Source organism: Mixophyes fleayi, chromosome 6 (assembly GCF_038048845.1).
Source record: "Mixophyes fleayi isolate aMixFle1 chromosome 6, aMixFle1.hap1, whole genome shotgun sequence".
In the NCBI taxonomy this organism is placed as follows: Eukaryota; Metazoa; Chordata; class Amphibia; order Anura; family Limnodynastidae; genus Mixophyes; species Mixophyes fleayi.
The window spans coordinates 175,234,828-175,258,466 of record NC_134407.1 but is presented as its reverse complement, the minus strand read 5'-3'; the positions used below and the strand labels follow the sequence as shown (position 1 = coordinate 175,258,466).

The following is a 23,639-nucleotide window of genomic DNA, read 5'->3' as shown; positions in this document are numbered from 1 at the left end:
GCTATATAAATAGCTGATGATGATGAATCTGTCCCAAGCCCACAAACCATAATGCAGAAATATTCATTTGAGCAATGTTATAAGCTTTTCCCCACATTATTATGCTCAACTGTATTGTTAGGTATAAGTATGTTTTATTTAGACATTTTCTCTAAGCCAAAGTACTTTTCCATAATTAACAACATCTATTAGCTTAAAATGGAAACAAATACAATTATATTAGAAAAAAAGGAAAAGGGATGGCAGTACAAGCTCCGAGCAGCAATAAAAGTCTCAAGTTTCACCATTAAGGTCTCATCCTTAAGTAAATTGCTGTATGCGTGTTCAGACAAACAAGTCATTATGGCATTGCAGTACAAACATGGATTTTGCCAGAATGCGCCATTTATACAAGGATTTTTTATGCCAAAAATCACAGAAAACTAGGCTCAGACTCCTTATCCAGGGGCAGTTAAAAAAATGAAATGTGGACACCAATCAATTAATGAGCACATTGCCAGAGATGTATAAAATCAAGCACCTATCCATGCAGTCTCCATTTGCAAACATTTGTAAACTCACTTCCTCTGGCGTCCCGGCCGTCGCTATGACGACTGGAACGTCACTTCCGGAAATTCGGTCCGACCATTGCCAGGGCAATGGCCGTACGCCGAGAACCGTTCCTAGGCGCTCTGGGCGCAACGAATCGCTGGGCGCATGCGCGGACAATAGCGCAGCCTGTGGGCTAATTAATCTAGTTGGTATCAGGCAAAGGCTGTGAGTAGTTTCAGAGCTAGGCTCTGATTGGCTAGCAGTAGTATTTAGGGCAGTGAGGAATGAGCCTCACTGCCGGTTATAGCGTCCTGTTTTCAGTTCTGCTGCCTGCTACCTTGTTCCTGTGTTGGTATTTCAACCTCAGATTGATTACCCGTGTATGACCCTTGCCTGTTCCTGGACTCTGAACCTGTGCTTCTGACCCTGATCTATTGCCTGGTCTCTTACGCTGCTGTTTTGCCTGTGACCTCTGACCTTGTTTACTGGATTCGCTGTCTGCTGCCGGCCCTCGACCCTTGCTTGGACTCACTCTGCTGTTTGCTCCTACACTCTATCGCTGGGTTCTCCCCAGTTAGTGCACATCTCACGACCCTCTGTCTGCGGCCAAGTCTGTCCCCACCACTAGGGGCTCCAGTGAACACCAGACTTTCAGAGCAGACTCCAGGTTTTGATGTACTGGCTGGAGGGGTTCCTAACAGTAACGTCCCATTGCTTGGAAATAGAGACGCGAGCGGACACACATGCGCACGGCAATGAAAGACCCTGAAGGAAGAGGATGGCGTCCCGATGCCTATCAACGGACCGAGCTGCCGGCAAAGGAAGGTGTCTGTCCCTGGCACCGATGGTGAATGTGGGGATGGCGCCTCACACTCAGTAACTTCAAGTCTGGTACTGTGATAGAATGCTACCTTTGCAATAAGACAGTTAGTGAATATCCCTGCTTGATCTTCCACGCTCAACTGTAAGTGATTTTATTAGAAAGTGGATGTGTTTAGGAACAACAGCAACTCAGCCACGAAGCGGAAGACCACATAATATCACAGAGCTGAGTCAACGACTGCTAAGGCGCATGGTACTTAAAAGTCACCAATGTTCTGCTCATTCCATAGCTGAAGATTTCTGAATTTCCACTGGCATTAATGTAAGCGCAAAAACTGTGCGGGGGGAGCTTAATGTAATGGGTTTCATTGGTTGAGCAGCTGTATGCAAGCCTCACATCACCAAGAGCAGTGCCAAGCGTCGGATGGAGTGGTGTAAAGCACACTGACACTGGACTGTGAAGCGGTGGAAACGTGTTCTGTGGAGTGACGAATCACGCTTCACTGTTTGGCAGTCAGATGGGCGAGTCTGGGTTTGCCGGATGCCAGGAGAACGTTACCTGCCTTACTCCATTATGCTAACTGTGAAGTATGGTGCAGGATGGATAATGGTTTATCCTCCCTCCTAGCCCAAACCCTGTTTTTCAGGGATGGGCTAGGCTCCTTATCTCCAGTGAACGGCAATCTTAATGTTTCAGCATACCAAGACATTTTGGACAATGCTCTGCTTCCAACTTTTGCCAACAGTTTGGGGAAGGCCCTTTTCTATTTTAATATGACTGTGCCCCAGTGCACAAAGCAAGGACTACAGAGACATGGTTTGATGAGTTTGGTGTGTAAGAACTTGACTGGCCCGCACAGAGTCCTGACCTTAACCCCAACGAACACCTTTGGGATGAACTGGTACGGAGATTGCGAGCCAGGCCTTCTCGTCCAAAATCAGTGCCTGACCTCATAAATGCTCTACAGAATGAATGGTCACAAATTCTCACAGAAACATTCCAACATCTTGTGGAAAGCCTTCCAAGAAGAGTGGAAGTTGTTATCGCTGCAGAAGTGGGACCAACTCCATATTAAAATATATGTATTTGAATACAATATCATTACTTTCCCGGTTGGTGTAATGGTCAAGTGTCTGAATACTTTTGTCCATATAGTGTATTTCTGATTAGGTAAGTATCCAGATATTTAATGTTAGTAGTCTGCCACTTGAAGAGAAAGTTAGCTCCAAGAGCTTTTTAGTCAGACGAGGGAGGAAAATGGGAATTGCCTTCAGGTGACATTGATTTTTTAGTTACATATGGATGACAACTGTTGTATCTCACTCATCAAACACATTACCAAAGGGTCTGTAACCGAGAGAAGAATGTTGTTTGAGTTTAAGGCAATCATTTCGTCATTGGCACATGTGATATTAGGGTTTCATCTAATCCTGGCGGCAGAGGTTCAATAACTAGGGCACAGGGGATAGGGTGTACTCTTGTCTTTTTTAAACTAATTAAACAAGGAGGGGGTGCATCTATTTACCTGGTCAAAAGTGCAGGGGTTGTGATAAAGGAAGCATATCCTATCAATAAATTTACCATGCAGACCGCAGACCATGAATGTTTTCATCATGAAACTGCAGCCAATGCGGTTGAAAGCCTTTTCGGCATCTAAAGTCAAAATCAAGGATTATGTGTCTTACATATATTGATATGGTGGATCACAATAGTTCTCCTGATGTTTTTAGAGGCTAGGGACAAACCCCAATTGAGGTGAATAAGCGATGTAAAGGATGTTGTTGAGTCTGGTGAGGAAGATCTTGGCAAAAAATGTTCCACAACTAACAATTAAACGTGAAGATAATTCCCACATGGGGAGGTTCCTTGCCTTCCTTGGGAATAATGGTGATATAATGGTGATACAAGCTCTTGTATTAGCAACGTCAAAGGAGCCTCCTTCTAGGATTATGTTGAACAATTGAGTCATTTGGAAACAAGACTAGTTGAAAGTGTCCCCTCAGGGGTGATAGGGCAATTTAGAGACAAAGAAATTTCAGAGAAAAGTTTAGGGAGATTGCATAATGGCAAAAAATCATTATTGGATATGTTGTATGAAGAGTAAGGGTTACACTGTATAATTGGAATTCACTTGTGATAATTTAAGGCATATATATAAGTTGATCTTTAGGATTTTTAATATGAGAGATAGCATTCCAATGTTGCTTTTGCCTGAACTATTTCACCAGGAGGGAATCTACCTTACCACTGTTTTTAATATAAGTGATATAGGCCGACCAACCAGCGTCCCACGCAGTGAGCTAATAAAGAAAGATTCTGAGACAAGTATTTGGCAAAATTATTTTGGTTACATCTTTATTAAATACTTCCAAACTTGTATTTGGCAGACAAGTGGCATGCAAGGCTAATAAAATTTTCCAACTTTTTCCAGTTCTATCTGAAAAAATAGGGCTTGTTCTGCCTACCATGTAGGCATCGCAACAGCATCCTCCTGAGACCAGCCCCTTGGCATAAATCATCCTCCAATTGCTGAAACCTGGCACGCCTCCCGTATTGGCTTAACCGTTGAAGCTGGAACCAGGCGTGCGGCCGTCTTCCCAGGGTGATACTGCCCGGCCCTGTTGGCTCCCCCCTTTCTATGCCTTGCTTGCCGCTTTCCTAAAAAGCAAGGTCTTCATGACCGTGTCCATCGGGACCGAAGCCCCCCACCGCTATGACCTCCTGTAACAACAACCTCCTAAGCGCCTCCTGCACATTGTTAAACATTTCAAGTGCAACCACTTAAAGGTGCACCCCATCACTCCTCTAAAAACGTGCACAATTGAACCCCAATTTTTGCTTCTGTTGCTGCCATGGGAGGTAATAAACTTGGCAATAGCAGATTTCACTTTATTTCTCACCCTATCAATGCCTGCCCCTGACATTTCTGACAAAACAAATGCAATACTCAAAATCCCTAAGTACATTCTCCAACTCTCACAGCCAATTCTTACACTGATCTGCCACCAAAAATCATCCAGGAAATGCACAACTGATTTGCATCCTGTGCTGGATTCAAAACACCACTGCAAAAAGAAGATAAATGCTTCAAAAAAAAAAAGCACATGATACTGAACAGCCCATAGGCAACACTTGTCTATGAACTATTACCCATGAGACTGAAAAACCCGTCAATCTAAAGATTTCTGGGTCCAGCGGCAACATTCGCAAGGTAGACTCTATGTTTAATTTTGCCATAAGGGCCCCTTTTCCATGCTTTTTGACCATTTTTTTAGCCCTGACAAAGGATTGATATAGCATCGAACACTTCTCGCTGTCCAGAGCATCGGTAACCGATGACCCTGCCGGGTAAGATAAGTGCTGGATCAACCTAAAATTGTCTGCTGCTTTCTTAGGAACCAGCCCCAGAGGCAAAATGACTAAATTATAATGGGAGGCTCCTGGAATGGGCCAGCCATTCAGTCCAACATCAGCTCCTTGACAATCTTATTCCTGACTATTGCAGATTGCATGTGAATTGACTTCAAATTCTGGTGAACAGTCAGCCGTAGATAATGGACCTACCCCTGTGAGATGATGCACAGGCCTCTGCGCTAGGGATGGCGTCAGCTGTACAGTGTGCTGTTGTTGGAGTCCCGCTGGACCGGGCGGGAACTCTGTAATGTCCATCAACAGCTTCTTATGCCATTGCTTAACACCTTGAAGACTAGGGGCCTGATTCATTAAGGAACTTAAAATTAAGAAGTTCAAAAAATGTGTAACAGCACTGAGACTTCAGACAACACCCAGTATTGAATCCACGTGTGATAGCATTAAAATATTTATTAAGCTAAAAACAATAAAATATACAACAATAAATATTGTCAATATCAGTGCACTGATAGACCAATCCCACTCCATTGTCCACACCTTCTCAATAGTCCTTAGGTGAAATGGGACATGGTAGTGCTAATACTGCCTGAGGCGTTTCATCACCAAAGTGACTTCATCAGAGGAAATTCACTATTGAGAAGGTGCGGATCGCTATATTTACACTCATTGCTCAACTGGCACGGATAGAGGTGTTCGGATCTGGGTGTTGAGACCGCCGTACCATACCCACGGAGATACAGATCAAGCCAAAATGGGGAATTACTGTGAGATGTGCCGACGGATCCACTACTAAAGTCCAGAAAAGTAACGGATAAATTATTTACTATTGCATGTTATTATTGCTAAATTGTTCGAACTTTTCTTATGAGCAAAAATATCATCAAAGAGAGTGGATTTTCCGTATAGAGCCACATATGAAAGTTATTCTACCTGACATTTTGACAAGTCATATCGTATTAGTATCATGGTAAAGAACGACATTGTTTGAGACATACTACTGCTTCATTTTACGGGAAAGACCATTATGTTTATGCATGGAGCATGGTTTTAATACAAAGATGTTGGATAAGGGATTCATCTGGAGATATCCAATGGGAATTATCATCTGAGTGACTTTGAATTGCACCACAACACAATCTATGTAATATATGGGAAGGAATAATTATATCCCGTATCAATATTGAAGCTCAAGATAGATATATAAATCTCAACCAGCCTTGGTATTCATATTGACAGTGGAGTGGGATTGGTCTATCAGTGCACTGATATTGACAATATTTACTATTCTATGTTTTATTGTTTTTAGCTTAATAAATATTTTAATACTATCACACATGGATTCAATACTGGGTGTTGTCTGAAGTCTCAGCGCTGTTACACATTTTTTGAATTGTCCAATTGAACCACTAGGTTTTTTCACAGCAGCGGGTCTCTAGACAAACACCTAGTTTTAATACGCTAGAGACTAGTGTTACAGCGCCGAATTTATTGTGTCTGTTAAATTAAGAAGTTTCTTATTTAAGTCTCCTGGACAAAACCATGTTACAATGCAAGGGGTGATAATTAGTTTTCTGTTTTACACATAAGTTAAATACTGACTGTTTTTTTCATGTAGCACACAAATATCAACTTTAAATTTCAGTGTACAAATAAGCTATCAAGTATTTGTGTGCTACATGAAAAAACAGTATTTTTCCCAGGCTCCCGGGAGAGCAGGGCAACCTCGTGGTTCTCCCCCCCCTGCTATTGATAAATGGCGGGGGAGCGACTTAATGACTCAAATATCGCGTCATCTTAGCCCCACCCCCTGCTGTAATTGGCCAAAATTGTGACAATCATTTAAGGTGTGGTGCCAAAATTATGCGATTGGTCAAGCCCTGCCCCCGCACGCCCACCCCCCCCTGGATCTCCCTGAAGCCAACGAGGAAAAGTTGGCAAGTATGTTATTAAGTCTGTGCTAGCCAACCTATTTAAACCCATGCTATTCAATATTTATGTTATCTTACATACTATTGACCACATAGGATGAATTTGGTTGAACCAATAGTAAAAATCAGAGCAATAAGGCATGTTAACTGCGTTATTACGCTACTACAGTATTTCACCACATTAAATGATCTACAGTCTTCACTGACGTACCTATTATTTAGTTACTGTCCTACATCAGTATTTTACAAATTACACATATATATATATATATATATGACTGCTATACTTAGCCCACCACCATAACATATATGCATATGCATTACTATTAATGCTGATAATGAGTTCAGCTTATAAGTGATGACATCAATGCTGCTAATGGTATATTTTAAAGGAGTCTAACCACATAATAAATTACCTGTGCAGCATAAATATATTTTGCATTCACCTTGTAATGAAAATTCCTTTTGTTGAGCAACGTTGAATACATTTAATAGCCTTACAGTATAATAATTAATAATATATGTATGCAGACCTGTACATAATGTCTGTAATATAATAATTATCGGTAAGGTAGTATCCTATATCTATATATATCGCCGCCAAGTAGTAATTTAAGGTAGAGTATCTATAAGACTACATCAGCACAGGACAAACATGGGACCAGAAGGTGTAAGAAATAGATAAAGGAAATGAACCCCCCCCCCCCCCCCCCTGACAATCCTGCCTGCGCCCCTGTAATCACAGCCTGGATATAACCTTGTCCCCTCTCCGTAATAAGCCCAATCAACGCACAACTTCACTCCTTATCTCCTAAACTAATCATGTCAAACAAATGAATGTCTGGGAAAGGGGGTGACCAATTGTTAGAACCATCAGCATGCTTGTTTATGCACAAAGTATATCAATGTAAACATTGTTTCATAAAAACAAAAAACAAAAAACAAAGTCCAAAAATACATCCTTGAACTAAAGCAATTGTGCCTCTGCCTTGTCCCACCTTAGATAGTAATATTTTGTTACATACATTATCACGCAAGTATCCTAACCCAAACATCTCTGCTCAACAATTGCTACCTGGACATATCTGAGTACAGTACAATTCCACTAACATTTATACTTTAGTTCACACTTCATAGTTTTCTTATTTACTTATCTTAATGTATTTACTTTGTAGCATTAAAAAAACACAAAATGTTCAATTAATCAAAACAAAATTTTAGTTTTTTTGTTTTTTTAAGAGTTCATCATTTAAAATGTCTTTATCTTTTTTTTGAACTTATGAATTCATATTTATTATTTACCACCCCCAGGGCTGATGCCCTAGAGCGACCTGGTCTTCCTCTGTTAATTTAAAATCCTTGGAGGTCCAGAGGGTTGTTCAGAGTCCTTGCAAGACTGAAAAACTATTTATAATAAACTTCCTTACCCCTCTCCTTTAGCTGCCCTCACCTTGTTTTGCCTCCTGTCTCGCCCCCTCCTTTCCCTGAGTGGCTGCCTGCACTGCTCAGGTGTAACAAAATAGGACAGACTTTGTTATCTGCCCCCCTTTCTTCATGCCACTTGCCTCGGGCCCCCTAGCGACCATCCTTCCTTATCACTATTCGGCACCATTACTAATTCCTTAAAGCCTTGCTGGAGCTACTTAAGGAAATTGGCCTCATTGAGCTGCTGCGAGAGCACAGAGGAAAGACTGATGTTGGGAGTGAAGGCATTTCATATGTTATCTAGGATTTGTAATGTTCTTGCTCTCCTCCCTCTTTCAAACAGTATTATTGGGGAGTGCAGCTGTGGCAGAGCTGCACTTGGTCCTCTGGCCAGGGGACGAGTGAGCTGCGCTGAAAGCCCGGGACTAATGTGCCCCCGGAGTGGCGATCCGGGGGTGCCAAAAAATCACAGGTCAGCAGCACCTTAAAACAGATACAATGTGATTATGTTGGTACCTAGCACGTTATACCACTTTCAATATACGCATCGCCTTTTATTCTTTGCCCCGGCCTTATGCCTGGGCGAGAACATTTTTATAATAGAGCAGGTATGAGGCTGGGGCCGTAACCACTCAGCACTAGTTTATTTTTTATTTATTACACTTCATGTTTGTCACTTTCCCTTTTATGCTGATTGCTTCACGGATTTTTAGGGGTGCGGGTAGGCCCTTTTGGGCTCTGTGTCCCCTAAGATCTAGGGGGGGCTATGCGGCCTTTTGGTTCCTGCCTCCCTTAACCCCATCGTTTGCTCATCCTTCTGGGGGTGAGCCAGTTGTCGAGCCCTGGGTGAAGCCTCGTTGGATCCCAGGGCTGAAAGGAACTCCCCTAGCCTTGCGGTGAAGGGGGTCTGAAGACCCCTGCCCCCTAAGGGTCCATTAGGATCTGGGGGTCGGGGACTAGGGCCTATCCTTCTTTGAGGAGGGCCAAGAACCGCACCCTAGTGCACGTTTTTTTAAGTTTTGCACTTTTTTTCGTTCATTAGGGCATGAAAGCACTGTTCCCGGGCTTTCAATAAAAAAAAAACTACATAAGAAGATAGGCAAGATTTGCCTTTAGACACATTTTAAATGTAGCTTTTAAAGTCGCTGAATAACGTCAATTTGCAAAAATCACTCGTTAATACATTTACCCCCAGGCAGGGGAGGGCTGGCAGACTTTAGCCTGGGGGGTAGAGGGAGCAGGCTGGGCTGGGGGATAGGGGGCATCTGCCTCCCCTGGTCAGGCCCATAGGGGGCTACCTTGGGCTGGGTCACTGGGCCACCTGCATTTTTTTTCCCTTTAAAATAGGCTGCTGAGTCCAGTCTAACCCCCCCCCCCCCCCCCCTTCCCCAGGCTAACGCTGGAAGGAGAAAGGGTTATGTAACCTGTTTATTCTGAGATCTGAAAGCATTTTAAAGTTTGCATCTGAAAAAAGATCCATTTATGGCATATTGTAACAATAATAATTGCCAAAATCATAATCACTACTTCTAACTGTACACAATATATTGTTGGTATTCAATGCTATGCCTCCAGATATGGGACCATGTTAAATATGATCCTTCTCAGATACCATTGTTTAATCACATCTACTCTTCCCCTTATGCTAATTACACCACAACAACTCCAGATAATTATTTAAATAATATCATCAGTTCATAATAGTTAATCATAGATGATACAATATCTGTGTGTAGGTACATTAATAACTTCCATCACTGATCTCTTCCTGTGTCTCCCATATGACTCCTATCTTCATGTGATCTGCTCTTTTTCATATTTTCCACATATGACATCCTGATTCACATAAGGATTTACATTTCAAATAAGAAAAAGAACATTTGTGTAAAGCACCGCACCACAAACAATGAGGAATTTAAAGAAAAACAGTTTTGTGATCATCTATTGATATATAAGGACATACCCTATAGCGCCGTCTTCCATCTATCCTTTGTTTTTGTGACTATATGTTCTAAATATACCACTAGTGTAAGGAACCGTGGTGAGTTAAAGGCTTCTTCGCAATTATACGAGATAAATACCCATTACATTGTGATGTTAGCTATTAGTTATGTTGGATTCTGTGACATAGGGAGAGTACTCAGCCACTCTGATAATATCCTTAAGCTTCAGATTTTAGGCAGTATTCTCCTTATCTCGCTCTACCACATTATCCATATATTGTTCTTAGTAATTAAACAATATATCTATAAGGCTGCAGCAGCTCATGACTTTGGGAAAGTAAATAACACAATGAAATGGTCAGTAAAGATCTGTGTTCCTGTAGCATGCTGCAGTTTTTCAAGATAACTCATCTATTGCATTACATATTACATATCCCCTTTTTGACTGAACAAATACCCACAAGAGACCTTATAGAATATTTCCACTGTTTAATAAGATTTATTCACACTAAACATATCTGTGTCATTGCACCCAGAAGCTAAAGAAGCGCCGGGCCCTATCTGTTGTTAAGCTTTGGATGGGGCTGAGCATCCTATTCCTGTGGTTATCAGCTAAAAAGCCTAATTTATTTTTATCTCTTTTCTGGTTAATAAACTCCCGTCCTATAAGATTATATTATATATTTGGTTAACACGTATAAGTTAAATACTGACTGTTTTTTCATGTAGCACACAAATATCAACTTTAAATTTCAGTGTACAAATAAGCTATCAAGTATTTGTGTGCTACATGAAAAAACAGTCAGTATTTAACTTATGTGCAAAACAAAATACTAATTTGCCCCCCTTGCATTGTAATATGGTTTTGTCCAGGAGACTGAAATAAGAAGTTTCTTAAGATAAGATCCTTAATGAATCAGGCCCTTAGAGAGATGAAAATATAGATGGGGTTGGGCGAAAAGATAAACAAATGATGTCAGTGAGACAAGTGGGAGTAGATGTAAAGATTTGGATAGAAGGTGTGGTGTAAACTATGATTACTAAGGGCTATGGCAACCAATCAGATTCCAGCTGTCATTTTGTAGAAAGTACTAAATAAATGAAAGCTAAATGAAATGAAAGCTAAAATCTGATTGGTTGCTATAGGCAACATCCCCACTTTTTCAAACCCGCAGCTTAGTAAATCTACCCCTAAAAGTGTGGTGGGAATGAGGTGGTAAAGAGATGGGCTGGATTAAGAGGTCTTATAGTTGGGAGGTATGTGAAGGGATAAGTGAGAGTGGTGAGAGTGGTAGTTCGGAATTTGTAGAGATGGAAATGAGTATAATGCTTTAGGTTGCTCTTATAAGAGCAGTTTAGTATAAAAGTACTTTGCCTCTTTAGCAGTGGTGTCAGCAGTGATCAGTGATGTAGCTGCGGCCGTGTGGCTGCCTGTTTCACCATTTGAGATGCCTAGTTTCGGTGGAACCCACAGGCATCAGTGCGTTTCACCACTTCTGATGCCAGATAACAAATGTTCCTTCTGGGGGAAGCTAGCGAAAACGGTCAGACGAATGCAGGTTTGAGTTGTTTTTCTGGTAGGGTGATGTGGAGTAGTTGAGTATTTTTTTCGAATGCGTTTTGTCCCACTCAAGGGGGACTTCATCAGGGTAGTGTGTGTGGGGGTGTAAGATTGGTGTGTTTAAATAGTATAGGGTATCCAATGTAGAGTGGGCAAAATAGAGGGAAGTAATTTAATTTGGCGCAGAATATACCACTTGTCTATTTAATAAAAATAATAATAAATATAAACAAAATTATAAACTAAAAATAACTATGAAAATACTTATGAAAGTATTATATTTAAAAAAATTATTAAAAAAAAAAAAAAAAATACAATAAAATTGAATTAAATTAAAATTCAAATAAATATAAAAATGAACATAAGTATAAATAATAATAAATATAAATATAATTAAAGGGGGAGGAAAATAATAAAGTGAGTAATGCTGAATTCTGGGTTCTCCCGGTGTTATCTTCACAGAAAAGTTGTTAGGATATATTGAGCCCTCTGGGTGTAAATCCACTTCACATCTTTTTTTGATATTTGGGAAATGTAATCTCCTTCTCTCCAGGGTTTCTGTACATGCTTTATATCCAGGAATGTTAGCCCTGGAAGCTTGATGTGAGGATGTTTCTTTGATTTCTTGCCGCCTTGTAGATTACAATTAAACGTTGTTGAAAGTTTCTTTCAATATTTCGTCCTGTAAGAGGATGTGTCAGCGTTTCTTCTGAATTTGTTCTAATTGCTTGTGGCTACTATTGTACTGGGTCATAAAGAGTGGTTGTTCTGTTGTTTTCTTCTTTTCTTTGTAGTTTAGTAGTTTAGTAAAGATTCTCTTCTCTGTTTTTTTTTTCTTCATTTTTCTAGTTCTATGTTGAGGAGTGGATTTTCGTTCTTCCTTTCTTAGAATTTTGCTTTGAGGGTAGATGTTTGTTTCTCAATATTGTGCAAGCTAGAGCAGTTTCTTCTAAACCTCTTCAATTTTCCTCCTGGGATGGTCTGCAGCTAGTTGCTGTTTGCTGGAGACTGGAATGTAATTGCTACAGTCTATAGGTTTGATGTAGTTATTTTTTATGAAATTCTCCCTCTTCTATTAGTCTAAAAATTCCAACTGTACATTGCTGATATTGATGGTGAATTTCAAGTTTAAATCATTGTCATTGATGCGGTTGATGAAGATGCTCAAATCTTTGTTGTTGCCTTTCCAGATGAAGAGAATGTCCTCTATGTTCATTTGCTATATGATGAGGTTAGTAAGGTAAGGGTTGTTTTTCCATATATGATCCTCTTCCCATTTTGCCATGAAGAACTTTACTTGGTGTGAATTTCGTACCCATTGCTGCTCCTTTTAACTGCTTCATTCCAGAAGTAGTTGTGGTTGAGGATGACATTCATTCCGTCTACTAGGAATTATGTTTGGGTGTTGGGTATAGATGTTTATTTCTGGAGGAAGTGTTTGTTGTGTTTGCATCCTTTTTCATGGTTGATAATTGTGTAAAAGGAGACCACATCACAAGTGGCGTGTAGATAGTCATCTTTACATTCAAGGTTGCTTAAAATCTTCAGAATCTGGCTTGTGTCCTTAAGATAGCTCCTTTATGTGCTGACTAGAGGTTGGAGAAAGCGGTCTATATATTCTGATAGGTTGTAGGTCAGGGATTCATCCCCTGGTGGTTTGTTGATGTCCTTGTGAATCTTTGGTATGTAGTAGAATACTGGGATCCTTGGGTGTGGTTTGGTGAGCTATACTTGTTCTTTCTTGTTAAGGATCCATTAGTGTAATCCACTGTAGAGTAGTTTGTTGAGGTCTCTTTGATTACAAAAAAGCAGATTGCGCATGAGATGTCCTAATAAGGAAATAAACTATATATAATAATAAACAAGCAGAAAAAACTGATTGTGTGGAGGGACTAATATTTTACTCCATATAAACAGATAAAAACAGTTAAAAAATAATACCAATATCTCACATAGAAGAAAGTGATGAACCATATAACCTTGTGTTAGTCCGGATTGATTTTGCTGGTGTGCACCACACAAGACTCAGCTTGGATCTACTAGCCGCTCACGCGGCGAGACCGGTATTTGGACTTGTATCCCCTGTATGTTTACCTATTGCTGGCTTGATAAGTATATTGGCCAAATCAATATTACATACGGCGGACAAGCCTCATATATCTATACTCCGCTGCTGATTTATGAACTTGATGTAGCTGATACTATGGAGATACATATTTAACTACTTGCATCAATCCACCTATTATATGGGAAATTGTCATCTGAATCTAGGGGCTTAAATCCGGTGAAACAGAGCTTTTTCGTTTATACCTCTATATAGAGCAACTACTCTCTTGGTTACAGACATTTTAATCTATGGAAGCACTGAGATCTCTTTAGATTACATAGAGATACCTGTTGAAATCCTTCCTTATATAGGTCGTTATGAGCCTGTGTATTAGTTCTATGTGAGATATTGGTATTATTTTTTAACTGTTTTTATCTGTTTATATGGAGTAAAATATTAGTCCCTCCACACAATCAGTTTTTTCTGCTTGTTTATTATTATATACAGTTTATTTCCTTATTAGGACATCTCATGCACGATCTGCTTTTTTGTAATGTATGCATGTTTATTAGAGGATTTGCACTTCCTCTATTTGATTTGCTGCACTTGATGTCCTATCTATATTTATGTGTTTGTTGTACTGCCTATTAGCGCCGGAGACCTTTTATTATATTGAGGTCTCTTTGCTACCTGAATGTTGGATCGCTTTTCAGTTTATCGTAGGTGGTGGTGTCTCCTAGGAGTCTGTCTGCTTCCTCTAGGTAGTCTTTTTTGTTTAGGATGACGATACCTTCTCCTTCATCTGCTGGTTGATTTTCCTGTGGGGAGAGGTTATTTGCACTTCCCTTAATCATACTTAAATTTGCTAGATCCTTTATTCCTAGGGTCTAGTCTATATGAAGGGTTGTGTGGATGTATTCTTTATCTTGCATGAGGTATTTTCTCTTAGTCTCTTTGTTTTTCAAAAAGAAATTATTTAGGCAGAGTTTTCTTGTGAACTTATGAAGGTCAATCGTTGTGGCCATGTTTCACCTGCAGGAGAGGACTTTGGTACGAATTGTACTGGCCACACTGATGATCCTCTATAGGGGCCAATCTAGTAGAGGCAGAGCTTAGATGAGATGATGGTTAGGCGGGGAGATGCCCCTTCGAGGTATCTTACTGGGACCAGGGAAACAGACACACACACCTCCAAATAATGTAGGGCAGGTAGCAATAGAAGTGTGGGGATCACACTAGGTACCTCGGAGTGAGTGCAGCATAGCAGAATATTTGGTAGGCAGCAGGATTATTGGCAGGCATTACGCCATCAGATGAAAATATGGCCAAATCCTCACTGCCCAGGCTCGAGAGGTGATGTCCGGGCACAGTGCATGGTCTGCTGCACTTCCCAAAAGAATAGGCCATTGATTGTTCAAAACAGCCTGAATGAGAGCAGGTTTATTAAGGGCCTGTCAAAATCACACAGAAGACACGTCTGTCAAGGACAGTAGTCAGGCCACTCTCTGGTTTGTTTTTTTTAGCTAATATCTTAGCTCCAGTTAGACCAAACAAACATTCCTAGCCCTATAAATTTCCCAAAACTAGAGAAAATGACACATATTAGGTGGCAGTATGAACATGAAAAATTTTACAACATATTTCTGGGGGCACACTAATTAATTGAAAATATTCATGTTCACACACCATCACAAAAGTGTATTTTTTTTCCTATTTCTGTATAATTTAGTCAATATGATCCACAAATTAAAGACTATTTAAAAATATCCTAAGTTAAAACACATGTAGAAACATATTTTAGCAAAAAATGACGGGTGAGATTCAATTCAAAGCTAAGTGAGGCCGGGTGCTAGCGTGATGAGTCTCAGAGCGGAGATTCCTCTACTGTTATAACTGGAATTGCACACAGGAGCACATCGCACAAGGCTCTGGTGTCACTCCGGTTAATTGAATTTCCCCTTTAAAGTCTCAGCATTTTATAAAACTCTATTTTTATGATGGTGGATTTGAACTTTAAGATTGTGATTACGGAGACTGAAGATATGTGAACCTGTTTACTAGGCCACTAAACCTAGAATGCAGGTTGAAGTAATAGGAATATGTATCTTTTAACACCCCATTCAGATAATTTCTTATTTCCGCCTATCTCTTTGACTCTAACGGGATTCAGGAATTTTATAAGCTTGGCTGAAGAGGTGTGCTTTCAGGGATTGCCTGAAAGGTTGGTGACAAGGGGAAAGGGCAGTAAGAAACAAATTGCAGGAAAATATGAATGCCTGAATTACATTTTTTGCAGTGTCTTGTTTTAAATCATAGTTGCCTACTCTCCCGGAATGTCCGGGAGACTCCCAAATTTTTGGGAGTTCTCCCAGACTCCCGGGAGAGCGGGACAACATCCCGGGTCCAGCTCACTTCGTTTGTGAAGTGGGTGGGGGCGGGGCTAAACGAGTCATGCTGGCCCGCCCCTACCCACCGATAGGCTGAAATGGGCAAAAATTGACAGGGGGTGTGGCCTAACGGTGCAATTCACATGGACAGGCACCCAAGATGGAGCCCCCTCCTGGACAGTTGGCTGCAAAAGTTGGCAAGTATGTATTAGATACATGCATATTCTGGAGGTGTTTGTTAGATGTACTACAGGTTTTGATGATAGATTGTATTTGGGGAACAAAGGACAGTTCTGAGTCATATAATATATTTGTTTCAGTTAGCCAAGACCAGTTCTGTAACACACAAGATCCAGCCAGGTCATGCACAATCCCCGTAACAAGGGCAGGCTGGGCTGGGGGGCAGGTGGGCAACTGCCCCCCGGGCTAGTCCCATAGTGAGCTACCTTGGGCTGGGTCACTGGGCCACCTGCATTTTTTCATTTAAAATGTTCCTAATAGGCGGCTGAATCGAGTCTTGCCCCACGGGCTACAATTTGCCAGCTCGCCCCTGCCCCCTTACCATAGTGCTTGCTGTTTCCTATTTTTACAGTGGAAAATCTAAGTGTAGGACTGGTGGGAGGTATGATGACATAGAGCAGAATGCTTCCCACAAGCTACTTGTATGGTACTATGGGAAGAATTGTAGGAGACAAAAACCAACACTACATTTCCTGTTTCATAAGTAGGCAAGATACTATATATCCTAGATAAGCTCAACCAGATATAATATATTCTCTAGTTACTGCACATAAATATATATTACATATAATGTTAGGGATTAGTACAATCCAGATTAAAAAAAATGTAGTTGTATAAACCTGAGGCATAATATGTTCAAAACAGGAAGAAAAAAACCCTTCGGTGCTCTTACTTATCATGCATTTTAGCAGAGCAACACAGGCACACATTGGCCCAGCAGGGCGGCACAGTGGATAGCATTGCTGCCTCACAGCGCTGGGGCCATAGGTTCCATTATGACAAGGGGCATATTCTTGTGACGCTTTTATGTTCTTACTGTGCTTGAGTGGGATCCTCTGGTGCCCCAGTTTCCTCTGACAGTCCAAAAAACAATGGACCCTAGTGTGTGCATGTTTGTGTGGCGCTATTTATATATATATATATATATATATATATATATATATATATATATATATAAACAAAACAAAAAGATAGTTGTCAGCGTTTATCCTTTACACTGCATATCTGTGTGTATCTACCAAAATGAAAAATGAGGTATTAGTTCATATTTTGATCAAAACTTTAAGCCTGCATCCCAGCATCAAGGACACATCATTATATGAAGGAGATATCTATCTATCTAACTATTATCTATCTATCTATCTATCTATCTATCTATCTATCTATCTATCTATCTACCGATCTATCTATCTCTATATATATATATATATACATATCTATATATATATATATATATATATATATATATATATATATATATATAGGGCAAAAAAAGGACAGGGGCGCCACATAGTGTATTACCGCATTACAATAGAAAGAATGTAAACAGTGTGGTAGAGTAAGCTCACACTGGAGACATAATATGTTTTAGACAGAAATCAAAAGCAGAACCAGTGTAATGATTAGAATAGACACTCATGTGCAACACTGTCCTAAATCCCAAGTACAAACACCACTGAGAGTGATAATTCTGCGTACCAGATATAAAATCATAAAATATATTCACGCAGATGATGATATCTTCAACAGTATTGTGTATCTTCAATGAAAACACTCTTCATAGAGGGGGGTCCATAATAGCCAGCTGGAACATAAAACCACATGTAGAATACATATAAAGGTATCTTTGGGTACTCATCTAGGAAGTGTTCAGATTTGTGGTGTATAAAATACACAGTTCTTAGTGAATCTTCACAGCAATCCTATTCAGGTCGTACCACATTATCCAATTATGAAATATATCCTCGGTCCTCAACGCGTTTAGTCCATATACAGCTGGACTTCATCAGGAGGTAAGAAATATCTATATATATATATATATATATATATATATATATACATATATATATATATATATATATATATATATATATACATATATATATATATATATATACTATGTCTATATATGCATATAACTATGTGTATATATGTATATATATATATATATATATATATATATATATATATATATATACAAACAGGCTTTAAAAACCCACCTTTTTCTTAAAGCCTTCCAGTCTCCCACTTAACTTCCTACCTTATCTTCTGCCTCTCCCCCTTCTTTCCCCTTCCCTGCCTCCGTCCCCCTACTCTCCCTCTCTCCCTTGCATTTCTCTGTCTGTCCACCCCTCCCCTTAGATTGTACGCTCCTCTGAGCAGGGCCATCTCTCCTCCTGTTTCCACCACTTCTAACTCTGCTCTCCAGCTACTTAGCCCTCCTCCTCGAGGGCCCTCCACCCCCGTCCCCTCTCGCTCCCTCCTCCCCCCTCTGGGGATCTCCATATTTTCCGCGCCCTCCTTCTTGGGCCCCATCGTTTGCCGATCCTCCCTCCCCCTTCCCCCACCCTCTCTAGCTGTGCATTGAGCTTACTGAGTTACTGTGCTTAATGTTTACTGTACTGTGCTGTCTCACCTTGTGGCGCCCTATAAATAGAAATTAATAATAATAATTAATAATATATATATATATATATATATATATATATATATATATATATATATATATAGTGATAATGCATTTTTTAAGATTTTTACACATATTTAGTATTATCACACATGAGTAATAGGCCTGCTGTGTTCTTACATTATAAACAAAATAAATATACATTTTGGAAAGCACTGACAGAGATGGAACAGGCCACTTATTCTATCTTCAAGTCACTTTTCAGGTGTACGCTAGCCACTAAGCCATACCCCACATTCTGTTATAATAACTAACAAAACTGACTTAGAACTGTAAGCATAAACGTAGATATGTTGGGATGAATGTTGGGATTGAACAGCTAAAAAAAGGGAGAGTGTCCACATCTCTCAGTAGCAGCAATATACATAACTTATTGTCCCCCAAGAAGCAACCTGATTGGCTGTAACTCACTTGTCCAAGAGCTGATACATTTTATAATATAGATTATAACATCTATGTAGATCCAAATGTTTAGAGGGCATTTGTGTTCTGCAAATTGTTATTGAACTTAAAGGGAATCTATCATATAAACCATACAGCACTTTGCCTAAGAACACATTCTAGCAGTGTATACTATACTATATCTTTGTCTCCTGAAACACCATATTGTCTCATGATGTCATGTCTTAATTAGCATGCAGTGCAAGATTAATTACCATGCTGTGCGTGTGGCATATATTCATTATTTAGAAGATACAAATTAAACTATATTTTAAAAACTGAATCCACCATTTGTTGACTAAATGAGAATGATAAATATTGTATTTAGTAAACATATTTCATTTTGGCTTCCTAGTTACATTACATAGCTTTTCCTGGGAACTAATGCATGGAGTCAGGCAGATTAACATAATAAAATCAGGCAAAATAACTTTCAAAGAAGGAATATTAAGAATAATATTAAAAGGTGAAAGAAGCAAATTAATCACAACGCCTTAATTAAAAAAGAACTTTCCCTCTGACTAATACCAGGTTTCTTCCTAGACGATGCATTATTTAGAAGTTATTCATCAATCTGTAAATGTGTTACTTGTTTAAATTTTAGTTAGGGACAGTCTGTTTTATAGTCACAGGTACTGTCTATAAGGAGCATTTAGCAAGAGCAACACTTTCATATGATACTGTAGAACTGTTAAATATATTGCAAAGAATATGATTTATAATAGAAAAAAAACAGATTTAGCCTTTTACATAAAAATATTGTTCAAGTTAATTTACTATCAAACGAGATAGATTTTCATTCACAAACTGTGACCAAAAACTCGCTGCTCAATATTTCAACTAAAGCTTAGACTTGCGTAGGGTGAAAAAAACCTAGATGAGTATAAGATGATCCCATTGGAAAGTACATCTGTCACTGAGTCAGGTGATGTTATCCCTTAGACCACATTCCGGCCTCCCACGCTAAGTGAAAATAGTGGAAGTCTTAATGAGCAATATATTGTATTGTATATTAAAATGGGAAAGTACCTATTCATGCCATATATGGGGAGCAGCAGGCAGATACAGGAGATGTAGGAAATATTATATACTCCTGAGCACATAGTCCCTGTAAAATAAGCTGAATCTGAGAAAGTGTGAATGAAGCTGTCTACAAGCAGCTTAGGCGCTGTTTCCCTGTTCCTCTTTGTTGTTAAACTACAATTCCCTTAACAATCTTCCAAAAATGTTGATGGCTGATCAGATGTCTTACAAATAAAAGGAATATTGAGCATGTATAATAGTGTGGCAATGAGTACAAACATTCTGACATACAGGGGAGCGATAGCAAGTTCCCAAACATATAATGTGTCACACAACAGGCTCAATTTGGCAAATAAAACCAAATACATTGTGAATGGGATTAGAATAGGCCAAACAGATGTTGGTATTGAGATCTTAATTTAGCATGTATGGCAGCTAGGTGAATTTCAGACACTTAGTAAGACATTAATAATATGTAGGGAAAAATAAACAAATGAGTGGAACAGCAAAAGCTAACATGAGAATTACTAACAGTAATGGATATACCAATATGTGCATCAGACAACATAGCTAGACAGGTAATACTTGTACATATTGGCCCGATTCATGTTTAAATGTACGACCATTTGCGTAGAGTATTGTGCTCTATGCATGCTCAAAAACTGATCTTACACCAATGAATGCAATTGCATGCAATTCATGTCCGGACGAATAACACTATGGCACTTACCACTGCCTAAGACTTGAAGGGCGGAGCCTGGATGGGGAGAGGTGGACGAATGAAGGCAGTGTACAGTAATGGCGCGCCGAGGGCGTTTCAACGCAGATGCGGCCGATTGAAGTCCTGGGTTTCTCGTAAATATGATTGGTTTCAGCCGTATCAACTGCACCAGCTACAGGGCAGGTGTCAGTGCCGACTGATAGTGATGACTGACAGACCTAAGGATTCCATATTTTGTGAAAAATAGGTACAGGGTTTTCTAACAGACTAGAGATATATTCCATTGAGGAAATGAACCACAATCAATACTTCATTTCTGCTAGGAGAGCTGATTTTCCAATATAGCGAAATATGTCCATCATGTTCAAAAGTTCACCCTTTTGCAGCAGGTTTGAAGCCTCCCTATCTAAGCCATGTACTGCATGGATTGGTGGATTTATACACAGCAGCAAGGCCAGTGATGCCACAGCAACATAAATGACTGAAATTGCAGCTTTTTGTCCTGTTTCAGATCTCATTAGGTATTGTAAAGAGGACATTCACCCTAAGGGCTAGATTTACTAAGCTGCGGGTTTGAAAAAGTGGGGATGTTGGCTATAGCAACCAATCAGATTCTAGCTGTCATTTTGTAGAAGGTACTAAATAAATGAAAGCTAGAATCTGATTGGTTGCTATAGGCAACATCCCCACTTTTTCAAACCCGCAGCTTAGTAAATCTAGCCCTAAATGTCATGACAACTGATGGTCTTTGTTTTTTTTCTTGGCTCTACCACCTATCTTTTTAGCTGGCTCTTTGCATGGAAATCTAAAAGCCAATTTTGTATTGTTTTTATGTGTTGATGTTATTTGTACGCTTCTTCCCTGCGCTCAGATCGTCCAGTGTCAGCACGCTGAGCCTGTGCAGGCCTTCACTGCTCTTTATGGGTGCATACAGCGTGTCACATGTAGACCCAATCATGCTGGTGTAGTGGATCACCTACTAACAGGCGATCCTGCCCATGAGGGCCCTCTGAGAGAGGGAGGCCCGTGACACGTGCACCCTATGCCTCCACTTTAATCTGACTATGTCAGCCTTCACTAACCATTGTGGATATAACAAAATAGGCAGTATGGGTCATCCATATGATATGCTGTTACCTTTTTCTGCTACAGAAGTTGCCAATGACCGTTTTCCAACCCACCTTCATACATACAACAAAGACCAATTCCCATTCAACCTCTAAGCGTACAACCAATGCTCATATCTTCCTTCCTGTATACAGCAAATGACAATCACCCATTTGCCTTCATACATACAATCAGTCATCATGTGTTATTAGCTTTCATGCATGCAGCCAATGACCATCTTCTATTTACCTTCATACATATGTTACAAGCAATGACCAGCTCACATGTGTATTCATACATACCAACAATTATCTGCATCTTTCATTTAACTTCTTAAAGGCTGAGTCCACTTTTGTGGCTATTTTTATGGTAAGGGCTTAAACGTGTAGTCAATTCCACAAGTACAACTTCTTTCCCTTTTCCTCCTTTCTGCACCACAAGAATTGTAGCTTCCTTTACACACGTAAAGAACATGTTTTAACTCTCCCTCTTTCTATGCAGGTCGCAAGTTTCTGATTGCCAATGCCCAGATGGACAACTGTGCTATAATCTACTGTAACGATGGCTTCTGTGACATGTTTGGCTACTCCAGGGTGGAGGTCATGCAGAGACCTTGTACCTGTGATTTTCTGACGGGTCCAGAAACCACACATAACAGCATTACTCAGCTCACTCAGGCTCTACTAGGAGCTGAAGAGCGCAAGTTGGAGATCCTCTACTACAGGAAGGAGGGTGAGCAAGACCTATACATGTTTCAAGAATCCTTATTCAATTTTTCCAAACATTTAAAGCTCTGACAAGTCAATGAAACTTCCTTAAATTCTCAGTAAATACAATATTTAAAACAATGTTGATTAACTGATATCCTGTGGGTCAGAATTTCCCTGCAGGCATTTCTATTGTCCCCTAGGTTCCTTGAACCTTACCTTAAATGTGTATAAGAAATGTTCTTTTTGTCTAACCTACGGATCCTTATATTTCTTGGTCAGGACCCAATTATGTCTGTGAATCAGTTTTTCCTGTACTTTCCTTTACTGTTATCTACAAATTATGCATGCTATTGTTAAAGATGGAATGGATATGAATGTGGGGCTATGTAAATATTATTAACATTAAGAGCAAGTAAAGATACTCTGTAATATTACTATATGTCAACGGATGCATATTAATGAGCTGAATAACGTACATAAAAATTACAGAAGTATTTTAACAATCTGTTTATTATGACAGTGAAATAAAGATACACAGACGTTGCTGAGCATTAAATGATTCAAATATATAAATAATAGCATAATAAATAACATATATATTATGATTATTTTGAGACAAGAGAAAAAGGCAATTTTTGAATTGTGAAGACCACCTGAGTGCATATTCCTATGAGGCTATGGTTTATTTTAAGAGGTGTAGAAGAGAAGGAAGAACCTTAGGGTAAGGGTCATGAGTGAAGAGGGAAGGGAGTTGATTGAGGGGATGCCTCGCATAGCAGTTACCGAGTTAGATTCTGATTGGGATGAATTGTAATAACGGACTAAAGGATTCCATATTTTGTGAATAATAGGTACAGAATTTTTGTAACAGACTAGAGATATATTCCATTGAGGATATGAACCACAATCAATA

General features: G+C 39.6%; 1 protein-coding gene across 1 annotated transcript in view; it reads left to right on the top strand.

Moving 5' to 3' along the window:
• KCNH6 (potassium voltage-gated channel subfamily H member 6) overlaps nucleotides 1–23,639 on the top strand; it is a 211,043-nt gene that overhangs the window by 34,074 nt on the left and 153,330 nt on the right. Inside the window, exon 2 of the mRNA XM_075177361.1 lies at nucleotides 22,518–22,748. Coding sequence (XP_075033462.1) covers nucleotides 22,518–22,748 — 231 coding nt within the window. The remainder of the gene's footprint in view (nucleotides 1–22,517; nucleotides 22,749–23,639) is intronic.